At 45.5% G+C, this 24,225-nt stretch overlaps 2 protein-coding genes across 2 annotated transcripts in view; one reads left to right on the forward strand and one right to left on the reverse strand.

Moving 5' to 3' along the window:
• The window catches only part of LTBP2 (latent transforming growth factor beta binding protein 2), a 134,240-nt gene extending 121,664 nt beyond the window's left edge, over positions 1-12,576 (forward strand). The window contains exons 25-34 of the mRNA XM_035108559.2: positions 780-905; positions 1,914-2,057; positions 2,777-2,968; positions 3,121-3,204; positions 5,799-5,927; positions 6,167-6,307; positions 6,395-6,562; positions 8,491-8,766; positions 9,882-10,034; positions 11,046-12,576. Coding sequence (XP_034964450.2) covers positions 780-905; positions 1,914-2,057; positions 2,777-2,968; positions 3,121-3,204; positions 5,799-5,927; positions 6,167-6,307; positions 6,395-6,562; positions 8,491-8,766; positions 9,882-10,034; positions 11,046-11,212 — 1,580 coding nt within the window. The 3' untranslated portion in view covers positions 11,213-12,576. The remainder of the gene's footprint in view (positions 1-779; positions 906-1,913; positions 2,058-2,776; positions 2,969-3,120; positions 3,205-5,798; positions 5,928-6,166; positions 6,308-6,394; positions 6,563-8,490; positions 8,767-9,881; positions 10,035-11,045) is intronic.
• Positions 12,577-13,414: 838 nt separating this feature from the next.
• On the reverse strand, positions 13,415-21,195 carry NPC2 (NPC intracellular cholesterol transporter 2). Its single transcript, XM_035108573.2, has 4 exons — positions 21,012-21,195; positions 16,806-16,913; positions 15,046-15,218; positions 13,415-14,213 (listed from the first exon to the last, which is right to left on the reverse strand). Exons 1-4 carry the CDS (start codon positions 21,088-21,090, stop codon positions 14,127-14,129), a joined length of 447 nt encoding a protein of 148 aa, XP_034964464.1. The 5' UTR covers positions 21,091-21,195; the 3' UTR covers positions 13,415-14,126.
• Positions 21,196-24,225: the final 3,030 nt, after the last annotated feature.

The following is a 24,225-nucleotide window of genomic DNA, read 5'->3' on the forward strand; positions in this document are numbered from 1 at the left end:
ATCACTTCAGGGCTTCTCCGTAGTGCAATGCAATATCTAGCTAATACTGTGCCAGTCAACAAAATGTTTCTTTTAATGTCCAGTATAGAATTATCACATAAGTATGTGTGTGATCTACATAGGAAAAGAACACAAGCCCAGTGTTAAGCTGTTTCTGAGATGCATTTATGGTGGTGAAGTCCGAAAACCTCCTTGCTGCTCTGCAAGTAAAACTAATAAAGAACGTTAAGTTCAGTTAGTTGAGCACCTTTGCACCATCAGACCACCTGTTTACTTTGACCTGGCTATGCCCAACATCATTGATACAGTCACATATTTCCTGCATACTTTATAACAAACATATAGAAACCATCTGAAACTCACCCGTGCTTATTTACAGCACAGTGTTTTAAATTTGTTTTTGTTAACCAAATTCTGCTTATACTCCCTTTCTTTCCTCATTCATTTTTCCACATTCTTCCTTCACCAAATTCCTTACCCCATAAAACAGACCATTCCTCTTGACATCTTACTTCTTCTACATGTCAGCTTGCTTTGTTTTCTTCTTTTCATCTTTCTGAATACCCTCAGATGGTGTTGCGGTCAAGTTTGTTTCAAAATAGTTCATTGAATTACCATACTTCCTATTCTTGCGTAAACTTCTGATCAACCAAGGAAATAGAGATGTCCCTATTGCGAAAGATGGAAGATTGCTACCCTGTGATTGTGATGCACAAGTGGGGATGGGCTTGCTAAGAAAATAGACACTGTGCTGATTCATCTGTCCTTCTTCCCTGCAGATATTGATGAGTGTGCCAACGAGACTCTGTGTGGCACTCATGGGTTCTGCGTCAACATAGAGGGCTCGTTCCATTGTCTGTGTGACCGTGGCTATGAAAACTCACCTTCAGGCCTTGACTGCATTGGTACGAATCACTAGTTCCATGTTACTTCTTTCTTCTAGATGCTGACAGCTCTCCAGAATACGGGCCCAAGATCTGTTCATGCTTCTGCTCTCATTGTTGTAAATTCTGTCCTCATAAAAATCCAGCCCCTCATAATTCCTAGTAATAAAAATTATTCTGTGATTAGGCCCTTATACTGGAGGGATAGGACTACAGTACAGGCAAAAGTAGCCCCAGATGAATCTCCAAGATTCATCAATTCCTTTTCTAAAGGTGTAACAAGATGTGATGATGGCACGACCCATGTGTTATGTATAAAGCAAGGGGATGCAAAAGAGCAGAGAAGTGGTGGAGGGGTCTAATCATTCCCCCCCTTCATGCTTCCCCCCCTGAAACTGCCTCTTCCCATTTGCTTTGTTCCCAAAAGTGGCTTATACATGTATTTGCACTTGGAGCCCAAACTTGAGAAAGTAAAGTTGCAATCCCTTGTTTAAAGCACAGTACAGCTGCCATCACACCTCTGTAAATGAATGAACATGCTAAGAAATGAGGAACATTTCTCAATACCCATTAAATGATGGGCTGCCTTTCAGGGCTGGCCCTACCATTAGGCAAAAGCTGATGCTGGGTGTTAGGAAAGGGCTGCAAATTAATTTATAAAAGTGCAGTCCTAATCATGTCTACTTGGAAGTAGGCCCTATGGAATTCAGTGGGGCTTACACCCGAGTAAGTGAGGTTAGGACTCCAGCCTTGTTTTTGTGCTTCTACTGCCATAGATGAGGAGGGTGGCTTGTGGAGTTTTCTTCTTCAATGCCCAAAGAGTTTGACTGGCCTTGGCTACTGTGCCGCTTGACCATAGGGAAGCATTTTCTGCTCTGCTTCAGGTAGCAAAATGTCTTGGGTCAGCCCTGCCCAGTTTGTTTATTTTATTTTCAAGGTTTAGTTGTGAAGAGAAGGAATGGCAAATCAGAAAGCTTTGGGGCAGATGTATGGCTACTTAATCCACTTATGAGATTTTGTATCTTGCAGATGTGAATGAATGTGAGATGATGGTTGCCGTGTGTGGGACAGCACTTTGTGAGAATGTGGAAGGCGCTTTTCTGTGCCTGTGTTCCAGTGACCACGAGGACTACGACACAGAAGCAGGGGAATGCCGCCCCCGAGCTGACATGGGTGAGAGTTACTTGCTGGGCAGGGCAATGCAAGACAGAATCCAAGACACTTCTAGTAAGAAGAACCACAAATTCATTTTATGGGTTTGTATAAAAGGAAGCCCTGCAGTAGGTTCTTCACCTTTAGATTTGAGTATCTTGCACAATCCCTGTGAACAGTATGATCTGCTGATCAGACAAGCTCAAAGAGACTTTTGATCTAACCGAGTCACAAAACAATTTATTATGCACATGATGACATCACTTCTGAACATAGTTCCACCAGTCATCATCTTGTCCAATCAAGGATGCAGTAATTCCTATGTGAAAAGGCATAGCTCAAAATCTTTTGATGAGTGGTAAGGATAGTAAACTGAAACTTGAGTTCTTAAGGCTTTTCTGCACGACTCCAAATGCATGCCCTAAATTTTATTCTTACTCAGACTTTTATAATCCCCAATCTGACACCAGCAGTGTGATGTCCCATCCCCCATCATGGAGAGGGCAGCTGTACTGCAGAGGTGGTGGCTATGCTGCTGTTTGCTACTTCCTCTTTTAAAAAATTGGTTGCATTCCAGCATTACTTTTATGGTAAAATCTTGAGAATGCCATGCTCTACCAGATGCTCTTAATCAATGGATACAGTACTCCAGGAGCCTTCCTAGAACTCTAATGAAGACACCCATATTATCAGTGGGTGATAACAAAATGAAAACCGCTACATTTTCTCTCTAAACTTAGGAGGACCCGGAAGGCCTGTATCTTTGCATCCCAGAAGCTCAGAGAGGAAGGAGTGCTACTATCATATTGGTGACATCCCACTATGTGACAGTGTCTTGGCCAATAACACCACTAAGGAGGAATGCTGCTGCACAGAAGGAGCAGCCTGGGGAGACAATTGTGAGACACATCCATGCCCTGTCGTTGGCTCAGGTGAGACATTTGCTCTGTAGTGTTTTCTTCTCTGCCAGATCCAGTCAAAGAGAGAGGTCACCATGTTCAAGTTGTGTGCTGCAATAATGATATGCTTCCTGTGTCTCTACCTATCCCGGTGAACTTCTTGTTTCTTCCTCTGTTTTTGCCAGTGGAATATACTGACATTTGCCCTAGTGGGAAAGGATATATCCCTGTGGAAGGGACGCTGATTTTTGGACAGACATCTTACACAGGTACCCCTTTCTTTTTTTCTACCTGTTCCATCAAGCCTCTGATGGTCAAAGTTAGGTGTGATGTGGAAGATCTCAATGAATCACTCAGTTAGTCAGTCAGTCATTTATTGTACGGTCCTAGACCTGTTAAAACAAAACAGACAAAGTAAAAATATGACCATTAAAGCATAGCCATATTTAAAATACAATATGATACATTGATAAAAACCTGAGATACAGATTGCAATTAAAATGAGAGTACCATCTTATGGGACCTTTGAGCAGAGAAGAGGAACTTGGCCACTAACTGTGTTATTAACTTGCTTGCATTAGCCAAGAAATATTCTGGATGCCATTCCAGAAACCTTGCGGGATGTTCCTAAGAAGGGGGCAAGGTTGCTGTTACATTCCTCTCTGTGAACATTGCATTCAAAAAAGATATGACCCAAAGTTTTGACTACTTCATCTCCGCAGGGACGCAGACAATCTTCACATGGGATGCCTTGCCAAATGTACTTTCAGAGTGGGAGATCTGTAATCAGAACTCTGAACCACTTTTATCTTGACTTAAAAACTGAACCATTTGTATCTTGACTTAAAAGCAGCTGGTGGGGGCCAGCAGTGCTGGGACAGCCTCCCCCCCCCCCACACACACATACCGCTGCCTTCTGCAAGCTACTATTAGTCATGGAATTGGGGAGAAGACAGATACAATCTGGACTAAGGATGGGGTGCTGTTGTTGTTTTTGGTTCCCATGTTAATACAACCTTCACATATTCACATTTCACAAACCAGTATGTGAACAGAAACACAGCTGCCCTTCAAATTTCACACTTCTCCAAATATATTGATGCAGTTCTTCAACCAACAAATGAATACAAGAATGCATTAGGGGGAAATGTATAGAAAAATACATATGTGACAATAACATACGTAAATGCACTGTATTAGGGGAAATTGCTTGCAAACAGGTGTGTGGATTTTCATGAAGGCTCCCCCCCCCCAAAAAAACCCACAAATTGATGCTGAAATGGTGTGAACTGAACTTATTATTGGAAAAATGAGAAACTGAGTAAAACCTAAATCAACAGATCTGCGATACTCTCCCAAACTTTTGTAATCTTACTTGTGACAGTCTGTGAGAAAGAAAGATTAGTAGGCAACATCACCAATAAATCTTGGGATAGCTCTATACAGAATAAGACTGTGAACTACAAATTGTCAGATAGTTAGAGATCAGGCCAGAAAATAAAATCTGGCAGCCCCTCTGACTGACCAAGGCAGTCTCTATTGAGTTCTTAATGGAGCCTTAGGAAAGGACCAGGGAGGCGAACTGAGTTTAAAGAAATCATTTTGCTGTAAGTGCTCATAAAATGGTCTACTTTCATTCGTGCAAGTCTTAGAATTTATCAGAGTATGTAGAAGATGAAGGAATTAAGTAGAAGGGAGGACTGCAGTTGCCTCTCTTGCTTTTCAAACCTTCTGCATTAGACATACAGAGGTGGTTTATGTTTCAAAAAAATGATTAGTTTACTCACTTGTATGAATATAATGGAACTCACTGGAACACATTTTCAGCACCTCTCAGGTGCCATTCTAAGAAAACGAGGGAGGTGTTCATGGTGAGTTCCAGCACCTCTTTTTCTAGAAAAATAGCACCGAATATAATAAACCTTCAGTGTAATAGGAGTAAGGTTTAAAAGCGTCGAATCTTTCCTGCAGCAGGATTTAGTAGTAGTATTGAGTTGAGAATTGAAAACTCATGGTTGATACTTGCCATCTAGAAAGGTTTTTCAGCCTGAATTATCATTTTTGTATGTGGCCATTTCTTCCATTAACTTTATTATGGGAACAGGAGTTGTTCTTCACTGTATGCTACATGCAGAATTGGGAGTAGGTTTTTCACACTGTGGGGTGGGGGGTATGACACTTTTCTCTGTGTACACTGAAACACCTTTATATTTAAGCACAAATATTTCAACATTTTGAAAACAAAGATGAAAAGTCATTAACATGTTCTTTTTAAAAAAAAGAAAAAAGAAAAAACCTGCTGATAAAATGGTACCAGTAGGAATGGTAACCGTTAAGGGGTGTGTTGGCAGTATAGCCTACCTATTGTGTCTCTGTGCATGTCAAAATATACACCTCTTAAAAAACAGGGAAGAGTTGGCACTAAGGTGATCAATATCTCTAGTTGATTCCCCAAAACTTGGATATTTTTTTGCAGTCTGGAAAGAAAAATAAGAATTATTGGGGGGGGGGGGTATAGAAGAACTATGATTTGCTGACAATGTCAAAGAGATGCCCTGTAAAAATAATGACTGAACAAAGGTTGGCTTTGCCACAGTAAATTTCTAGGGTGAAAGTGTTCTAAAAGTCACTCACAACTATGATGAGGCACAACAGGCCTGACCAACACAGCAGCACACATTAAATGAATGCATCCCAGAATCCTCTAAAACAGGCAGGTGTTCAATAGCAAGTTAGGTGTGAAATGAGTTCCCTGAAGATAGATAGCTTGAAAATCACCACCCTTGAGAATAAATAGGTCAGGGTCCCCATTGGTCTTAACTGTTCGGTTTCTAGGTCTGATTAAACCTCTCTCCTCCACTAGATGCTGATGAGTGTAAAATGTTTGGCCACGAGGTCTGCCGTAATGGTCACTGTGTGAACGTAGCGCCAGGGTATGCCTGCTTCTGCCGCGCCGGTTTTATCTATGACTCCAGCAAGCTTGAATGTATTGGTGAGAAATCTCTTTCTAGCTACTTGATATATTTTCTGTGCTTTGTAGAATTGCCCACACAATTGTAGGGAACGGTGCTCCCCTCCCCTCCATTTTTCTTTTAAGCATCATATGGAGTAAGTAAGTTACTCCCCGAAATTCTGTGTACACCTGATGGGGGGGATCTTTTTCTGTGTGAGAGGGTCAAAGAGGTCAGTCTTACTGATGTCAACTTTTCTGCTGCGCTTCTGTGGCTGCAGATCTTGATGAATGTGAAAATGAAGATGCCTGTGCAAACGGCAAGTGTCTCAACACAGCTGGTTCCTATCATTGCTTCTGTAGCCTTCCCTTCGTGCTGGATGCAAGCCGCAACCGCTGTGTCAATGTTTCCAACAGCGCAGGTGAGTGCAGTTCTGACTACAGCGCAAAATGGTCTCTAAAAGCAGGTTTTGTAGCTCCGATGGCTTTTCTGTTTCTTTCACCGGCAGATGATGTGGATGAACTTGACGTTCACTTAGACATCTGCTGGCAGAGTGTCTCCAACTACATCTGCAATGAGCCACTGCTGGGGCAACGAACCACGTACACAGAATGCTGCTGCCGCTATGGAGACGCCTGGAGTCAGGACTGTGCACTCTGCCCCCCTAGGTCCTCTGGTGAGAATGCACAAATCCCTTGGGATTTGGGGAGGAGGGGGTGTGCCTTTCAACAGCTAAGGTTAGGCCTCATATAAGATTTCCACTGGGCAAATCCACACATGAGCAATTGGATTCACATCACTGACTTGACCCTTCACAGTATCTCCAAGAACTTGAGTCATCATCAGCAATGTTACCAAGAATGTATTATTGATACATTGTTAATAATATTTAATAATGAATACATCTACTGCTACTTATAACACCTGAGTATCTGTTGAGCTAATCCACATCAAAGACATACTGTGACCTCACATATATGACTTTGTCCCATATCTATGGGGATCTCTGTTTTCTTCAACAAGGCTGGAGAAAAAAAAATGAAGCTTCCTCCTTTGACCCATGAGAATTATTATTATTATTATTATTATTATTATTATTATTATTATTATTATTTTATTGTTTATACCCCGCCCATCTGGCTGAGTTTTCCCAGCCCCTCTGGGCGGCTTCCAACAGAACAGAACATTAAAATGCAATAATCGATTAAACATTAAAAGCTTCTCTAAACAGGGCTGCCTTCAGATGTTTCCTAAAAGTCTGGTAGTTGTTTTTCTCTTTGACATCTGGTGGGAGGGCATTCCACAGGGCGGGTGCCACTACCGAGAAGGCCCTCTGCCTGGTTCCTTGTAGCTTGGCTTCTCGTAGTGAGGGAACCGCCAGAAGGCCCTCAGCACTGGAACTCACTGTCCGGGCAGAATGATGGGGGTGGAGATGCTCCTTCAGGTATACTGGACCGAGGCCATTTAGGGCTTTAAAGGTCAGCACCAACACTTTGAATTGTGCTCGGAAATGTACTGGGAGCCAATGTAGGTCTTTCAAGACTGGTGTTATGTGGTCTCGGCGGCCGAGACCTTTTCATGGATAAATCAAAGAAGTACTAAATAATATTTTTGCATATGGTGCAGCTATTTCTGCGTAGTGCAAGCTTTAACCTCAACCCCTGCCCACTCTAATGAATCCGTGGTCCTTTGTGCACTATCTGGCATAAGAACATAGGAAGAGCCTGCTGGATCAGACCAATGGCCCATCTGGTTTAGCATCCTCTTCTTAGAGTGGCCAACCAGATGCTACCGGTAGTAGGAAACCCGCAAACAGGACCCAAGCACAAGAGTACTTGGCACCCAGGTATACTGTCTAGCATCCAGAATATGCTGATTTGGTTGATTGCGAAGACTGGCGAGAGCCAGTGTGGTGTAGTGGTTAAGAGCGGTAGACTCGTAATCTGGGGAACCGGGTTCGTGTCTCTGCTCCTCCACATGCAGCTGCTGGGTGACCTTGGGCTAGTCACACTTCTCTGAAGTCTCCCAGCCCCACCCTCCTCACAGAGTGTCTGTTGTGGGGGAGGAAGGCAAAGGAGATTGTTAGCCGCTTTGAGACTCCTTAGGGTAGTGATAAGGTGGGATATCAAATCCAAACTCTTCTTCTTCTTCTTAGTAACTCACTCTTCAGTCATAAAACTTTCAGAGTGACTTACAGTGATTAGCACAGGAATTGTAACAATAAACTCAACATAACACTTAGCAGCAACAGCCTTGGTATAAAATAAACAGTATAATCAGATGTAAAAACACAACATTTTGAAATCACCTGGGCAAATAAAAATGTCATTACAGGAGGCTTTTCTTAGGCATCAGGCCAAGGGCTCATATAGTCCAGCATCCTGTTCTCACAGTGGCCAGCCAAAGAGCTGGGCAAACCTCATTGGAAAGAGCATTCCATAAATAAGGGGCCACCCCAGAAAATGCCCTGTTCTCCGTCACCATTTGACTCATCTCAAAAGGTAGAGGGACTTGGAGAAAGGCCTCCAGAGATTATTGCAATACTTGGGCAGGTGGGATATGGTGGTGTGTTTATCAGCCTCTTTTCTCTGTGTCTCCCTCCAGAGGATTTTGCCCAGCTGTGTAATGTTGCCAGAAGTGAGGCTGAACTCCGAGAAATGCCTGGCTATGAATATGGGCCAACTCAGGAAGACCATCAGTATGGACTCTACAGGCCAGATTTAGAACCCTATTACAACCAGTTGGGTCTTGAGTATGGAGCACCTGACATCAGCCTCTCAAACAGGGAACCGAGTCATGGATTTGACGGTGATTCATCCCTGCAAGCAGCACAGCTCCGCCCAGCACAAACTCAACCTCGCTATGTGCCTGGCCAAATTGGTAAATGCTAAAAGAAAGAAAAGTTGTAGAAAATCCATCTTATACCCAGGGATGAGCTACAGATACATTAGCAGACTGTAGGCACACATTTGCTCAATTTCATCTTGGAGATTCTTTGAGCTAATCTCTACCCAAGGAATTCACAAAATATCACTATTGTAATTAGCAGAGCACCCCATGTACAGATGTACTGGGTGCCCAAAAAACCTAGGGAGAAACCAGGACTGGGTGCATAGCCTTCCAACTGTAAAATTGTCTTGAGGGCTGAATATCTGCTGCAGCAGCCTCTCAGCTGGAGTTAGCTCCATAGAGCCAAATCTGGGGACACCTATTCGAGCCACTACCTGTGTATGATCATGTGAGGTACTTCACATCTCAAGCAGAGGCCCTGTAATAACTTCCTGGAGCTGGCTGTGCTAATCCAAGTAAGGAGATATGGGTGTGCATATCGGTAGCTGTAAATTGGAAACACATTCAACTCTCCATTTGGATGGCAGATTTATACCTAGTGTCAATGGGGAAATCTGCTTCCACACACAGATCCTTGTTATTAGGTTGAGGCGGGATGGACAGAGAGGGCAAAAGGAGGGAGGGAAATCCTCTTCTTCTTTGTTAGTTCTTGTTATTATACTGTTATTATACTGAATCATAGAATCATGGAATGGTAGAGTTGGAAGAGACCTTGAGAGTCATCTGGTCCAACCCTCTGCAATGCAGGAATCTCAACTAGACCATCCATGACAGATGACCACCCAACTTCTGCTTAAAAACCTCCAAAGAAGGAGAGTCCACCACCTCCCAATGGAGTTCATTCCACTATCAAACAGAGGAAAGTTCTGACTGTGGAAACTGTCAGAAAGTTCTTCCTGGTGTTTAGTTGGAGTCGAATGTTTAAAACGAAGTGGAAAGTTTTATTTCATTTATAGTTAAAAGTGGGGTTAATGGGGAAGGAAATAGGCTAGAGCAAAGATACACAAGCCACAACATCTTTTATCTGGCCCACATTTGTCTTTAATACATTGACCATGTGTGTGTGTGTCCCTTGATGCTCTTTCTTCTGGGTAGACACTGAGAGTCCCTCTCTATACTGGCTTATTGTTCCCTTGTGTCTTCAGGACAACGCTACAGCAGCTTTGAAGGGTTGAGAGCTGAGGAGTGTGGGATCCTGAATGGTTGCGAGAATGGGCGCTGTGTGCGAGTGCAGGAGGGCTACACCTGCGACTGCTTTGATGGCTTCCAGTTAGACTTGATACTCATGGCCTGTGTGGGTAAGTTGACAAACCTTTGAGTTTGAGGAATCTCCTTAAATGAAACCCTAGGTTCTTGGGCAAGTGGAGAGCAGAAGTAAAGAGAAACATGAGTCATTTGGGCAAAGCCTGCCTGCCCAGGAACTTCTGGTTTTGTTTAAGGTGTGGGGCAGAACTGGCTTACAAGCTGGGCTTTGTTTTCTCAGAGAAATGGGGGTAGCAGCAATTTTTTCTTCTTCAACCTGATTATTACCTTAGCACCTATAAGAAGACTTCATAACTATAACATCCAACCATTTATCTATTTCTTTTGTTGGTCGCTTTATTTGCCCAAGGCAACCCAAAGCAACTTACAAAAAAACTTATTGTTTTTCCCCATCCAACCACACTCAAACTGGTGTACCATCTTGCCTGATGAAGAATTCTGGATAATTTGAAACATGCCACATCTTTGAGACTTTGGCTTTGTCCTAATAAAGATGTTGTCCAATTATGGACTTTGGTGTGTTTTGCCCCTTTAGGCACCAGCCCAGATACCCTTGTTTTTTTATAGATTTGAATAAGAATCTGCTAGTACACATACAAAACACTGAACCATGGCGTTTGCTACCATCAGCCACAGCCAGCATTGTCAAAGGTCAGGTATAATGGGAATCGTAGTTCAGCTACATCTGGAAGGCCACATCTCTGATCATCATTGGCCATGCTGGCTGTCCTTTGTGGGAGTTGGGGTCTGCCCAACATCTGGAGGGCCACAGATTGCCCACTCCGGCTTTTAATGTTTTTTATCCATTGGCTCTTGCACCCACAGCATTTGCCCCCCCCCAGCTCCCTCTGGCCCAAAAGGAAGCCATGCCTGTATGCAAATAATACATGTGTAGAACAGAATCTGGGCTCAAATGTGTGTGTTTTTATATGCACTCAATATATCGTTTAAGCCTTGTCTTGTTGTGAATTCTACCAAAAGGGAATAGGAGAGAATGTCTGCATTGCTGGGCCTAATGGATGCATTGTTTTTCTCTCCCCCACCAGATGTTAATGAGTGCGGGGAAGCAAATGCCTCTATGAACCTGTGTGAAGGTAGCACTTGCGAGAACACAGAAGGCTCCTACCGCTGCAACTGCTTGCCTGGTTACGTAGCTTTAGCTGAGCCCCACCGCTGCGTGCCAGGGACAGCTCAGAATGCAGAGGCCGCGTGACCCAAAAAGCAGCCATGGAACCCCTACGGACATTTGCTTTGAGAACTGTAGGTCTGCTCAGCCGGAAAAGAAACAGCTTTAAAAACCCGTCGATTGTTTGTTCCCAAAGGACAAAAACCTCATTGGGCTCAACTCACAGGGACAAAGGCCAGTGAGAAGCTCCAGAGTTCCTCCGTCTCTCTTGCTGGCCCGCTCAGCCCAAGCCTCCTGCTTCAACTGTGGTGAAAACACTCAGGTCCTAGTCGCTTCATCGTGTCCTGTTATATAGGTTGTCATCCTCATTTTTATCAACGTCCTTGATCTCCAAATACTAACTTGCATTGTGTGGGTCACGAGTATGTTCATTCCCATTCACCTATTTTGCCCTCCAGTTCATATCATGAAGCTGCAGAATTTCATGCCATGGGAATCACTCTCACAGGGCCTCACCATATGACAAGTATTCATTTCCCTCTCACCCCTCCATGGGTTCATATCACACTTTTAACTCACTGCAAAACCACTCCAATGCATGTTTACTCATACTAGTTGCTGTGGGGTTCCCAAGTCACTCTGTCACAGTTGGCAAAAGGACAGTAAGGTGCAGGACTCTTCCAGCTCTGTGTGCTAAATGGGCGGCATCCCCCAACAACACAGGTACTGCTTGGACTCTGTAGATTTCTCACAGGGAATGATTAACATTCTTCAGTCCACAGGTGTCACAAACATTGCAGCTTCTCCTGTCCAGGTCTGTCTAACCCTGTCCCAAAGCCCCCCTCACTAGCAAGGAAAGGTACACAGTCTTTTGTACCTGAGCCAGGAAAAGGGGTGGTCATGTTCAACGTGTATGGATTCTATTTATATAGTCTGGCACAGATTGGATGCCGCCTCTCTTGGTTCATCCAAACCATGGGCACCCCCCCCCCGCACTTCCTATGGCTGCTGGAGTATTGGCTCGGGGGGACGGGATGACTACAGCTCTTTAGTTCTGAGAAGTTTTCTTTGTGGTGCTTTTCTGTTGGGAAAAATTCAACACGATGTTAAAATAAATGGTTTTTATATTGTGCCTTACAGCTTTTAGGCTGGAGCTGGTCATGAATGTTTCTGCCTTATCCTTTCCCAAGCTTGGCACCGGAAGCCGCTGCAAAGAGTTAGCCAGAAGCCAAGTGGGTAGGGTAAAAGAGAAGAGCTGGTTTGTAAACTGTGAATTTTAGGCCAGGCATTCCCAAACAGTGGTATATGGCCCCACAGGGTGTTTTTTAAGGTCGTCCGCAGGCATGGCTGAAAAGGGCTGGGACAGCTGCTCTGTCATTCCTAGATACGAAGCGAGCAGGCCATTCACAGGAGGCACATCCATCGCATTAAATATTAATACTGATTTTTAATTGCATTTTTATTTTATATTTTACTGTGTTACAATTGGATTTCTATGCAAACAAAAAAGTCAATAAAAGACACTTTAAAATCATACTGCACTCAGTGCAGCGCAAACAGGCACTGACTGGGAGCTGTTAGGAGATTCATTCCCCGTCTGCAGTCATAGGGTTATTGTGCATCATATGACTGTATGTGTTTTCATTCCCACAGAGTGGAAGTGACGTAGACAGGATGCTTACGTGGGACTGTTGTTCCTTTGTTCTTTCTCTTTACTGGCTGTGATGCCAGAGAGAGGGAGCCATGATGTAGAGCTCCCAGTTTGTTTATATGTAAATAAAGCAGTTTAGCCTTGTTTACTGACTTGTGTGTTGTTCATCACGTTTGTGAGAGCAATCGCATATCTGGCCTGTGGGACCAGTCTGACAACTGGCCCCCCGGGACGGCCGAATTATTGACAGGAGCATCCCCTTCCAACCACACTGTTTGCAGACCTGGGAAGTCTCTATATGCAATGTCCTTGAAATGACACAAGTCATTCTCTCAGTAGCATGTGATTAAGGCCAGGAAGAGAGCTAAACAAAAACTAACTGCACGAGAGGGAGAACTCTGCAGATTCTTCCAGCATTTAATTCACCCAGTAGAGAGCAAAATGCTAGGATGTAATCTTACTGTGAGAGTAAGCTCCACTGATCTTATTGCCTTCCTCTGAGTAAGCGTGTATCACTTTCAGTTAACCAAGTTAAACCCAGCTCATGTAACTTTAAAATGACAGGTGTGCAATGCCAGGACATAATTGGCTCCCATTCAGAAAACGCATCACCATCCCCTAAACAAGACAGGCAGACATTTTCATTATAAGGGTTTATTAAAAGAAAGTTATAAAAAGAGGCTGGGTTTGGAGAGCATCTCCCCCAGCAACTCTAGGCGAGTTACAAGATGTGCAAAATGGTTAATACAAATGATCTCTACACAGAGACCAAATGCCATTTGGTTTGGCATCTATTGAAAGGAAAGTTTTCCTTTTCTGCAGCAAGTAGCCACGGGTGGTGGCTGCTCAATCTTCTGGCTCCAGACGATAAATGCAGATCCAAGGGAAGTTTCGGGAAAGGGGCAGGGAACTTGTGAGGTGGGTGGGAAGCAGATGGAAGCCTGCAGCCAGCTTCTGACCAGGAGAGGCACTGAAGTATTGGCAAACAGCAATAATCTTGATGTTTGCTGACCCGCTTTTGTTTCAGAAAGTCTTTCTCATGATGCACATTCTATTTTAAGCAGTTAGGATCCACCACAGATCTTTTCCACCAATGGTTACAAGAACCTTTGCCATGAGCTACAGCAAAACTTCTTTAAGCCCCAGTCTCTCTTGGATAGATTCATTCTGACCACTGACCTCCTGCTGCATCCAGAAATTGGCTCTGAGGGAAGAGGAGTAATTGTTGCACAGATGCTACAGGAACTGAAAGAATAAATGCCTTGTGTAGCAAAGCATTTGTTTCCTCTCTATACCGAATTCTCTCTTTTCCCTCCCCCATGAAGCCCTAAGGATCTAAGCTGGGTTTCCTTAGCTGGAGATCTGGACTGGAATCTTCCAACAGAACATCAACTGTCCGTCGTCATCAACCAGCTCCCACTTGACAACAAGTTTTATCTGCGGGGGGAAAACAGAGAAAAGAAGTGAGAAGGGGTTGGTATTCAGATTTATTTTAGGAGGCATGATATTAAAAATGATGCTCTCAGATTAAGATGGGTTCAAACCCTTTCCTCATCTATGCTGGAATCTGGGAACCCTACCCAGAGAATAAATTTTACTGCTATAGAATACATACTGTACATTTTCTTCCATAGGACCCCCAACACACAATCAGGACACTATGCCCATTAATAAAGAGATTGCTGCAGGTAGGGCCCAGACATGTGACTGAACATTTCTTCATACAAAAGCATTTCCCTGCACACAGAAAGCTAGATAGTAAGGGAAAGGGTTCTAGTAGAGCCTTTCCCCTGATGTGCTAATTTTCTGTATGGATGAAAAGGGTTCCCGCCCCCATGGGGGAACTTTCCATTATGGCAAACCATACTTGGGCTTATTGCCTTGTGTGAACATCCTCCTTAGCCCCTTGCTATCCTGCCATCTCTCTGATTTGGCGAGGGGCAGCCAGATGATGATGATGATCTGAGTTGCTCCATCACCTCCTGTGAGCACCTTATATCATTAACATGTTAAAGGGATATGAAAGGCAGTTGTAAGTACAGTGGTACCTCGGGTTGTGGACACAATCCATTCCAGGGTGCCATTTGCACCCCGAAAAGTCTGCAGCCCGAGTGGCACTTTTGCACAATAGAGTGCTTCTGTGCATGCACAAAGCGCACAGAAGTAAACATTTCCGGGTCCGCTGTGTTCATATCGTGAAAAAACGCAACCCGCAGCGGACGCAACATGAGGTATGACTGTATTGGGATCAGCCTGGTGAGACACTCACAGATGGATACTCGCTCTTTACTGGTAGTTTGTTCAGGTAGTTGTAGGAGTGATCCTTCTGGATAGGGCAAATGATTCCACTCTTGCATCCATCAGGCTGATCAAGTGGGAAGGGGATGTCCATGTGAAGCATTTCTCCATATACTTTAGCTTGGCTGCCGTTGCTCACAGTCTCTGCACGAGAAGAAACAGATTGAGAAAACAGGAACCAAGTAGGGAGCTTTATACTGGGGCTGAGAATGGTGGTTCCCAAGACGGCATACAACAAACAGAAGTGCTCTCACTGTTTCATGTCAAAACTAAAGCGTGTTACAGACGTTCTTCAACTGCCCTGTGACATTCCCCTGATTGCTGCATTGCAAGTGGGGAGAGGGGGTCAAGATGCTACCCTCACCTGCTAAGATTATACAAGATTAAGATGCTACCCTCACCTGCTAAGATTATACCCTCTCAGATTATACCCTCTCATACAAGATGCTACCCTCACCTGCTAAGATTATACCCTCTCAGATTATACAAAACACTTCCATGAATAGAAAAAAAAGGCATGAAGACTAAGCGCATGCAATTATCCATATATATTTCTCTTTTGCAGCATGTATATGTGCTGAAAAGCCATAGCCAATTAAAATTTTCCAAATGTGTACAGGCAGCAAGCAGGAGTCCCCTGCAATTATCCCATACCAAGATATACATGTAGTTTTTTTCCTGCACTGAAATGTTTTCCATGTGAGACACTCCAAACAGCAGAAGCATCCTCATTTTGAATGCTGAACACAATACTCTTAAAAGGTTTCAGTCCCATAGATCAGGACTGGGGAACTGTTTTGACTTGGCACACCAGATCATTATCAGATCCTAACCCTGTGGGCCAACTCTGACAGCAGGCAGGGCAACCCAGCTGTCAACAAAGTGATATCAGATGATTGGCATGTGGGCTGTTCCAACCATCCATCAAAGCCCTTTGCGCATCACTTCACAAGCACCTGACCCAGCTTGGCATTTACCAACCCCATGCTTAGTGACTGGGAAGTATCAGGAATCACACGGCCAATCCTGCAGGCCTCAAGTCCAGAGGAGGGCAACCAAAATGGTCAAAGGCCTGGAAACGATGCCTTATGAGGAACGGCTTAGGGAGCTGGGTATGTTTAGCCTGGAGAAGAGAAGGTTAAGGGGCGATATGATAGCCATTTTCAAATATATAAAAGGATGTCATATAGAGGAGGGAGAAAGGTTGTTTTCTGCTGCTCCAGAGAAGCGGACACAGAGCAATGGATTCAAACTACAAGAAAGAAGATTCCACCTAAACATTAGGAAGAACTTCCTGACAGTAAGAGCTGTTCGACAGTGGAATTTGCTGCCAAGGAGTGTGGTGAAGTCTCCTCCTTTGGAGGTCTTTAAGCGGAGGCTTGACAGCCATCTGTCAGGAATGCTTTGATGGTGTTTCCTGCTTGGCAGGGGGTTGGACTGGATGGCCCTTGTGGTCTCTTCCAACTCTATGATTCTAAGTCACTGCCCATTGGGCCTTCAACCCTCTTTCTGCAGGGATCAGCTGTGCAAAGAAGTTACTGATCCAATTGTGCCTCTACCTGCTCCACAGCTGACATGTGGGGCAGAAAAAAGTGGGAGTGATGTGGAGAGAACAGCCTTGCGGACCAAACTGGGACTCAAGCCAAATTTGGCCTGCAGGCCAGAGATGCCCCACCCCTGCCATCATTATCACTGCCTCAAGGAAGCTAGAGATCAGCAGGCTATACTTACTGCTAGAAAACGTGACATTGACACTGTAAGCCTCTCCTTTGTGGAGAACACAAGGTTGTTCAGGGCAAGGACTCACATTGACCTCCACAATGCTTCCATCTTTGGAACCTGTGAGGGAAACACAGTCATCAGTTCAATGTCCTCGCAATACAGGATGGTAATCTTGGATACAACACTATGCATTGCTATCATGGGTCCAGGTTTGGCGTATCATACAAGAGCCCATAAACACTTACACTCAGGAATGAAATGGAATAAATACCAGTGAGTGTGTCTCCCTTCTGCACAGTGGTTAGTACTGACAAGACCAGCATACTCATAAAAAGCATTTAAGTGTGAATCAGCCCTGGAAAAATGACTTCTATCCTCACATGACTTGCAACACATCAGACTTTCATAACAGTTTCACGTAGTTTGCTCAGATACACATGCAGCTGTGGAAGGATGTTGTGGTCTCATAAAACTGCTGAATCTGAGTTTAAATTGCCAATGAACTGAAAAGCCTGCCTGTCCAAGAATGGGGCAATATAGAATAGTTACAATAACAGTATGTCTGCTCACAAGTAAACCGCACACAGTTCAGTTGGACTTATGGCCCGTTAAGTGCATTTTAGACAGAAGCCTTATAGTCCCATCCTATACATGTTAACTCATAAATTAACCTCATTGAGTCCAATGCTCCCTAACCCCAGGAACCTGTGCACATGGTTGCACTGTTCAAATAAACTCTGAAACCAACAGAAAAAGAAAGTAGCCACTTGGACATTGGAAAGTCCCATATATAATTTCCTGTGGTATTAGGTACAAAGTGTGCTATTCTGGGGGATTCTCCCAACACCATCCGCAAAAGCCAATTTCAGGGGTTGCGCACCAATGCGCAGGCAGAAGTGCATGCACAGGGCTTCCACTGACAGGGCTTCTTAGGTGCACCCTGCCCTATATATTGATCCTGCAATAAAACATGGCAATGCTGTAAAACTGGGCAATATCAAATTGCATTCCAATTGCTTTTCCCAGCAGTAGAGGAAACCCACTTTCTTCCGATACATTTAAGATACATTCTAGTAGGCCATCCGATACTGTTAACGATTCATGTTTCCTAGAAGGTATCAGGTCAGACCAATTTGAGATACAGTAAGATTGGGCAACAGTAGTAAAATGAATATAGAACAAAATCCAATTAACACCTATGTTGTTTTAAAGTTTTATTTTTTAAAAAGAAAAAAGTATGAAAGACATGAACTGAGCCAATCTGCTGTATGATGTTGGAGGCTCCAGCTCTCAATCAGTGAACACACATGAATTTGCATTATATTATTTTAGGCACACCTGTGGCCAAAGTTTTATGCCTGGATAAGGTGGCATGTCTAATCCCACTCACCACTAGCGGGGTTTCGTGGAGAAGTGGAGCCATCATGGCAGCCACATAAGAGGGTAGTGGTGGGGAGAGCAGGACGATCAGGTCTGGATCAAGCCCCATGCCCCTCATCAGATGACAGCAAGACCAGCTCAGGATCCAGAAGACCCCAGGATGGCTCAGCCCTGCCCCACCTTCCCACATCCTCAGAACTCACATTCAACAGGTGGAGGGGGAGAGGCCAGCTCAGCAGTTCTACCCCCACTCGGTTCAAACCCCATACAGTCCATCACAAAGGGAACTGAATTGCTCTATACACCTACATACTTTACCTCCCAATTAGGGCTTGTCTATGGGGTAGGTATCTGACGAACTTATCTGGGGTCACTCCTAAGCCACCAGGCACCCTTGCAGAGCTCCGAACGGCTGCACTGGCAGCCACACAAGGTTTGCGTGGCTTCTTGCTCCGTTATTGCTTCCCACGCTGCCAGTTTTGTATTAAGAGCATCAAAGTGGTTCCCCTTCAAACCTCAATAGGACCATAAAGCTTCTGCGTAAGCAGAAGTGTCTCTTTAGCCCAGCCATCAACCTCTGTGCCATGGCTTCTTGGGCTTGCTACCCAAGCCCCAAGCCGCTGCCAGCTGCTGAAGGATGTGGAGAGAGCAGCAACAGGAGTAACTGCTGGGCCATGTTGAGGGAAGGGCCATAGTTCAGTGGCAAAAGCATCTGCTACTGCTCTTACCAGGCTTGATCTCCTGCATACTCAGGTAAGGCTGAGAAAAGACTCTTGTCTGAAATCCTGGACAGTTGCTATCAGTCAGTGTAAAACAATACTGAGAGAGACGGACCGATGCTCTATCTCAGTACAAGGCACGTCATGTTGCCAGGTGATGTTCCCCGGCCTACCACTCCACAGTGCCTTATCAAAGCAGCCTCTAGCAAAACTAGTTGCTGACCAGTGGTCTAAAGCTGTAACTAGATATGATGGCACACCCCAACTCCTGCTGTTTCCTTACAAAGTGGGGAAGTGAGAGGAATATTAATAGTGCGCTGTGGACTCATTGGGGAAGGGACCTGAACTTCCTACTTTCCTCATTGAAAGGACTTCTCCCCAGCTGTTTAGCACCCAGCAGATGTTAACTCTGACTGAGAACACTCAGAGCAAACCATCTGGGGAGAAGTAATTTAATGGAGGAAAGCCTAGGCCACCACCTGTCCCTGCTTTCATCTCTTCCATATCAATCCACACACACTATAGGACCGTCGGCCCTCCAGATGTTGCTGAACTACAACTCACATCAGCTCCAGCAAACATGGGAGTTGTAGTTCACCACCTGGAGGGCTAAAGGTTTGCCACACCTGTTACAGAAGAGTGAGGGCAACCCAGTTCTAGCCTTCACATCTAAATTTCCTGAGGGCCAAACCGGAACTGGTGGTTGCTAGCTGGATTTTTATTTGCCCTCAAACAAGGAACTGCCTATGCCACTCAGCTTCCATGTGACACTGGCTAGCCTTCCGACATATGTCATTCCCTCCTCTCTCCATACCTTCCAGAAGCTGGCACTGGCTTGGAGCAGCTGATCCTGTAGCAGGCACAACAAGCCATGGTATACAGACTGTTTCAAGCAGTCTGTGTGACCAAAGCAATGTGTAGGCTGGGTTGATTGTTATGCAGGAAAACATGATCACAAGCGGAACATTCCAGACTCAAAGGAGCCCTCAGCACCACCTATGAAATTGTCTTCTGGAAGAAGGGAAAGAGTAGGCAATGTGTGGGATGGGCTCCTGTTGTAGGAGGAGGAAAATGCAGCAGCAGCAGATATATAAACCTGTTGGGAGAGATAAGTTTACCTCTGACAGAGCATCCTTTTTCTCTAGACTAAGCTCCCTGATTACTACTACTACTAATTATAATGATACCCTACCCATCTGGTGGGTTGCCCCAGCCACTCTAGGCAGCTCCCAACACATATAAAAACATAATAAAACATCAAACATTAAAAACTTCCTGGTACAAGGCTGACTTCAGATTTCTTAAAGTCAGAAAATTATTTCCTTGACATCTGATGAGAGGGTGCCACTACCAAGAAGGCCCTCTGCCTGGTTCCCTGTAACTTCTCGCAGTGAGGAAACCATCAGAAAGGCCTGCGGAGGTGGACCTCTGTCCGGGCTGAACAATGTGGGTGGAGACGCTCCTTTAGGTATATATGTCTAAGGCTGTTTAGGGCTTTAAAGGTCAGCACCAACACTTTGAACTGCACTCGGAAATGTACCAGTAGCCAACGTAAGTCTTTCAGGACCAGTGTTATGTGGTCTTGGCGGCCACTCCCAGTCACCAGTCTAGCTGCTGCATTCTGGATTAGTTGTCGTTTCCGATTCACCTTCAAAGGTAGTCCCATGTAGAGCGCATTGCAGTAGTCCAAGCAGGAGAAAAGCAGCGCATGTATCACCCTGGCGAGACAGTGCGCTGCCAGACTTCCGCCCTCCTGAACATGGCAACGCTGCTCCTTGGTGACAGCTGTCTAACCTGAGAGAAGGAGGACGTCCTACCAACACCCACCTCTCTACCTTCCCCACGCCTTGGCGGGCAGAGAATGCAATGCAAAAGCAGCAGCAGCGTGTGACCCGTCGGAGGGGAACTCGCCTCTCTGGAGAGTCCCAGGCTGCGGAAGGGCTGTCCGTTAGAAAGACTGCGCGCATGTTTTGCAAAGCAGGAAGTGCCGCCCCGAGTGGTCAGGTCACTACCGAACACAATCGGAGAAAGGTCTGAACTTGGTGTTAGACGCCGCGTTTTAAAAGGGGGGCAGGAAGGAAGGCAAGAGCGCCTTGGCGGGGGAAGGGCGACTCACCGCAGTCCACGAACTTGAGGGGCTCGGCCAGCACCGCGGAGCCGGCGGCCAGCAGCAGGAGCAACGTCGTCGCCAGCATCGTCTCGTCTCGTCCCGTCTGCTCTCGCGCCGCCCCCAAGAAACTTCTCCCGGCCGGCTGTGGAGCGGAGGCTGAAGTGCGAGCCTGCGCCTCTGCGGCGGCGTCACATGAGAGGCAGCCCAGGCCGGGCCCGCCCAGGAGCGGTCACCTGACGGGGACGGGCCCGCATCGCGCGCCGCCTTCGCCTGGCCCGCTGCCTGGCTGGCGCCTCGCCGAGAGAGAAGGGGCGCCAAGCGGCAGAGCGCCTCCAGCCGCCGCCACGAAAGCCTCGAGCCTGCTGCAAGAGAGCCGGGCGCACAGCCAAGGAACCCTACATTCGCTCGGCCCTGGCAGCCCCTGTAACCTTGCCGGGCTTACAACAGGGAACCTGAGTTCCTCCAGGAGCCAGGACTCCAGCTCCCATCATCCCTGCCAATCGGCTTTGCTCGTGGGGGCTGATGGGAGTTGGAGTCCAACCACACCCTGGAGCCCCCCCCCCGTCGACGAGGAAAGCCTCTGCTTCCAGCAACAGGTGTTACTTTCAAGCACACCTGTTTGGGAGGAAGCCCCACTGAAACTTTCCCAGGTGAATGTTGAATTATAGGATTTGTAGAGTTGGAAGGGACCACAAGGATCATTAACCCAACCCACTGCAATGCAGGAATCTCTTTGCCCAGCATGGGGCTCGAACCCACGACCCTGAGATTAAGAGCCTCATACTCAAACACTGCCTTTCCTGCTTTGGCATGGCTGCTTCAGGGCTAAGGGGAGTTGCTGGAAAGCACCAGGAACCAAATGGATCTTGGGTGGGGAGCCTTGCAGCAGTCCCACAATGCAGACAAATTCATTTTGGCAGTGATTCATTATATCCACTCAATAATGTGTACCTAGCAAAAAGTGTGAAAAAGAAGAGATGGGGGGAGTGGGGAGGAAGGTATCTGCCGCCTCTACCCTGTTCATAAATTCCTCAATGGCACCCACACCTACTCCTGCTTCTCCTAAATGGGCAGAAGGCCAAGAAATTGAAAAGTTCTCAGCCAGTTGAGAAACATAATGTTGCACAACACATAGCAGCTGACCCAAGTTACACCTTATGGAGCAATGAGGGAGCAGAAACAAACTCTCAGTTCCTCTGAGCCAATGCAGACTACACCATTCTGGTGCCTTCCAGTGTTTTGGGCTACATAGCTGTGCTCGCTAGGACTGATGGGAGTTGATATCAAAAACATCTGGAGGGCACCAGGTTGGTGAAGGCTGAGGCTGAGCTAATGTGTGAGAAATACCCCATAAAGCAATTTCAACCCCAGTGGAAATATAGTTGGTTTAGATCACCATGATGAAAGCATGTTCTCCGTAAGCCCCTGTCCTGCCATATTTATTTAAGAATATATTTTGCCTGCCCTACACCAAAAGATACCAGGGTGGGTCACAGAATTTAAAATAACAGCAATACATCCCCATTAAAAAAAAAAGCCGGTAAAAATGCACATTTAAAATCACAACGTAAAACCTAGCAGCAGACTTAATGGCAACACTGTGCATAACTAGGTTGCTTGAATCCAAACAAAGTCTGAACCTGTTCCCCTACCTGATTCACCTGCTGTATTGTCTTCATTCCAAATTACGGTATGGCCTGGAAGAGGGAGTAATGGGGGATGTTTTTAATGTCCCCCCCCCCATGGTTTTAATTGAATATATGAGTTGTTTTTGTTTGTTTGTTTGTTTGTTGTTCTGTTTCTGTAAAGATGCTTTGAGTTGCTTGCAGCAAGAAACAAGTGTTTAATGAATTTATTAAATAATAATAATAATGCACATACAGGCCACAGTTGTGCCATGTTATGCCACTTCACTGGAAATAGCAATACTCCCCATGACTAGCATTCGCTGAACCTTCCAAGCCCATCAGAGCCACCAAAGCCAGAGCAAACATCTTTCAAAGATGTAAGGGTAAGTGGGGGCTAGAGAGAATTTCCTAGTTATAAAGACAGAAACGGACAGCTTTAGAGCTGGTGACCTGTCGCTCAACTAAAGGAAACCCATAGTAAAAGGCTATATGGCTACTAAGTTGCCATCGCCATTACCCATAGCAGTACACAGCTGTTTATGAGTGATGTGATTTCAGTTCCGGTCCATCCTGAACTACTACTACTGGGTTTGGGCCACATACCGTAGTGCTCAGGCTAGAGCAGCCACCTCCACTGCAATGCATTGGTTAACCTCACTTCCGTTGACTCAGTCTTAAACCATTAAGACTTTATGTACCGGCATCTCAGCTGAAGTTAAGGAAACTATGCCATATGTCATTTGAAGACTGTTGCTTCTGGAAACCCTTTAGCCCAGTTTTCAAGGTTAGAAACACTCCCTTGTTTGGACAGAGCAACAGCTTTCTGCCTTGTCTTTATCACAAAACTGATAACCAGCTCCCTTGAAATGTCTCTCCTGTCCAATGTCAGATCACCAAAAAAAGAGAATCTAGTAGCAGCAAAATTTAAACTTTACCTCAGTTTGCTTGTCCAGCGCATCCCTTTCACCTACATAGAGGGAGCTCAAGGCATGTTCTGAAGATGGAAAAGGAATAACAGAAGAGTTGAGGGTGCAGTTGCTGAGAGTGGTATGGGTGAGTTCACAATTCACTGGCAGATTATCATGGTGACAACTGGCTTGAGAGAGAGAGTCAGGGCTCGTCCACACTTCTGCTTCCCTTGCCTCTTTCCCCCAGGAAAGCCCACTGTTTCCTGCTGATACTGCTGAATCGGAACAAATGTCGATCAGTTTTTCTGCACATTGATCTTTGTTCTGATTCAGTGGTAAACGGTGGGGTCTCCCAGGGGAAGTGGAGGGACAAACAGAAAAAACCCTGCTTGGACCTGTGCCTAGGAAGTGTGGGACAAGTACAAAACCTTATGGACCCAGGCTTTCTAATCGTGGGGCAAGCAGAAGTGTGGACAAGCCCTTACTCGGCACAATAAGGACCAACTACTGATTATTACTGGAAATATGAGAGAGAGAGAGAGAGACAGACAGACAGACAGACAGACAGACAGACAGACAGACAGACATACTGTAGGCAAAGATGGGGAACCCGCAGCCCTCCAGATTTGTGCTGCAACACCCATCATCCTTAGCTATTGCCTATGCTGTCTGAAACTGATGGGA

Source organism: Zootoca vivipara, chromosome 1, assembly GCF_963506605.1.
Source record: "Zootoca vivipara chromosome 1, rZooViv1.1, whole genome shotgun sequence".
Taxonomy (NCBI): domain Eukaryota; kingdom Metazoa; phylum Chordata; class Lepidosauria; order Squamata; family Lacertidae; genus Zootoca; species Zootoca vivipara.

Excerpts from the sequence above, each read along its gene's own strand:
- NPC2 (XM_035108573.2), bottom strand. The coding sequence starts at position 21,090 with ATGCTGGCGACGACGTTGCTCCTGCTGCTGGCCGCCGGCTCCGCGGTG. Across the intron at positions 15,219-16,805 it reads CAATGTCACGTTTTCTAGCA|AGACTGTGAGCAACGGCAGC; the intron begins GTAAGTATAGCC and ends CTTCTCGTGCAG. Across the intron at positions 14,214-15,045 it reads TAAAGAGCGAGTATCCATCT|ATAAAACTTGTTGTCAAGTG; the intron begins GTGAGTGTCTCA and ends TTCCCCCCGCAG.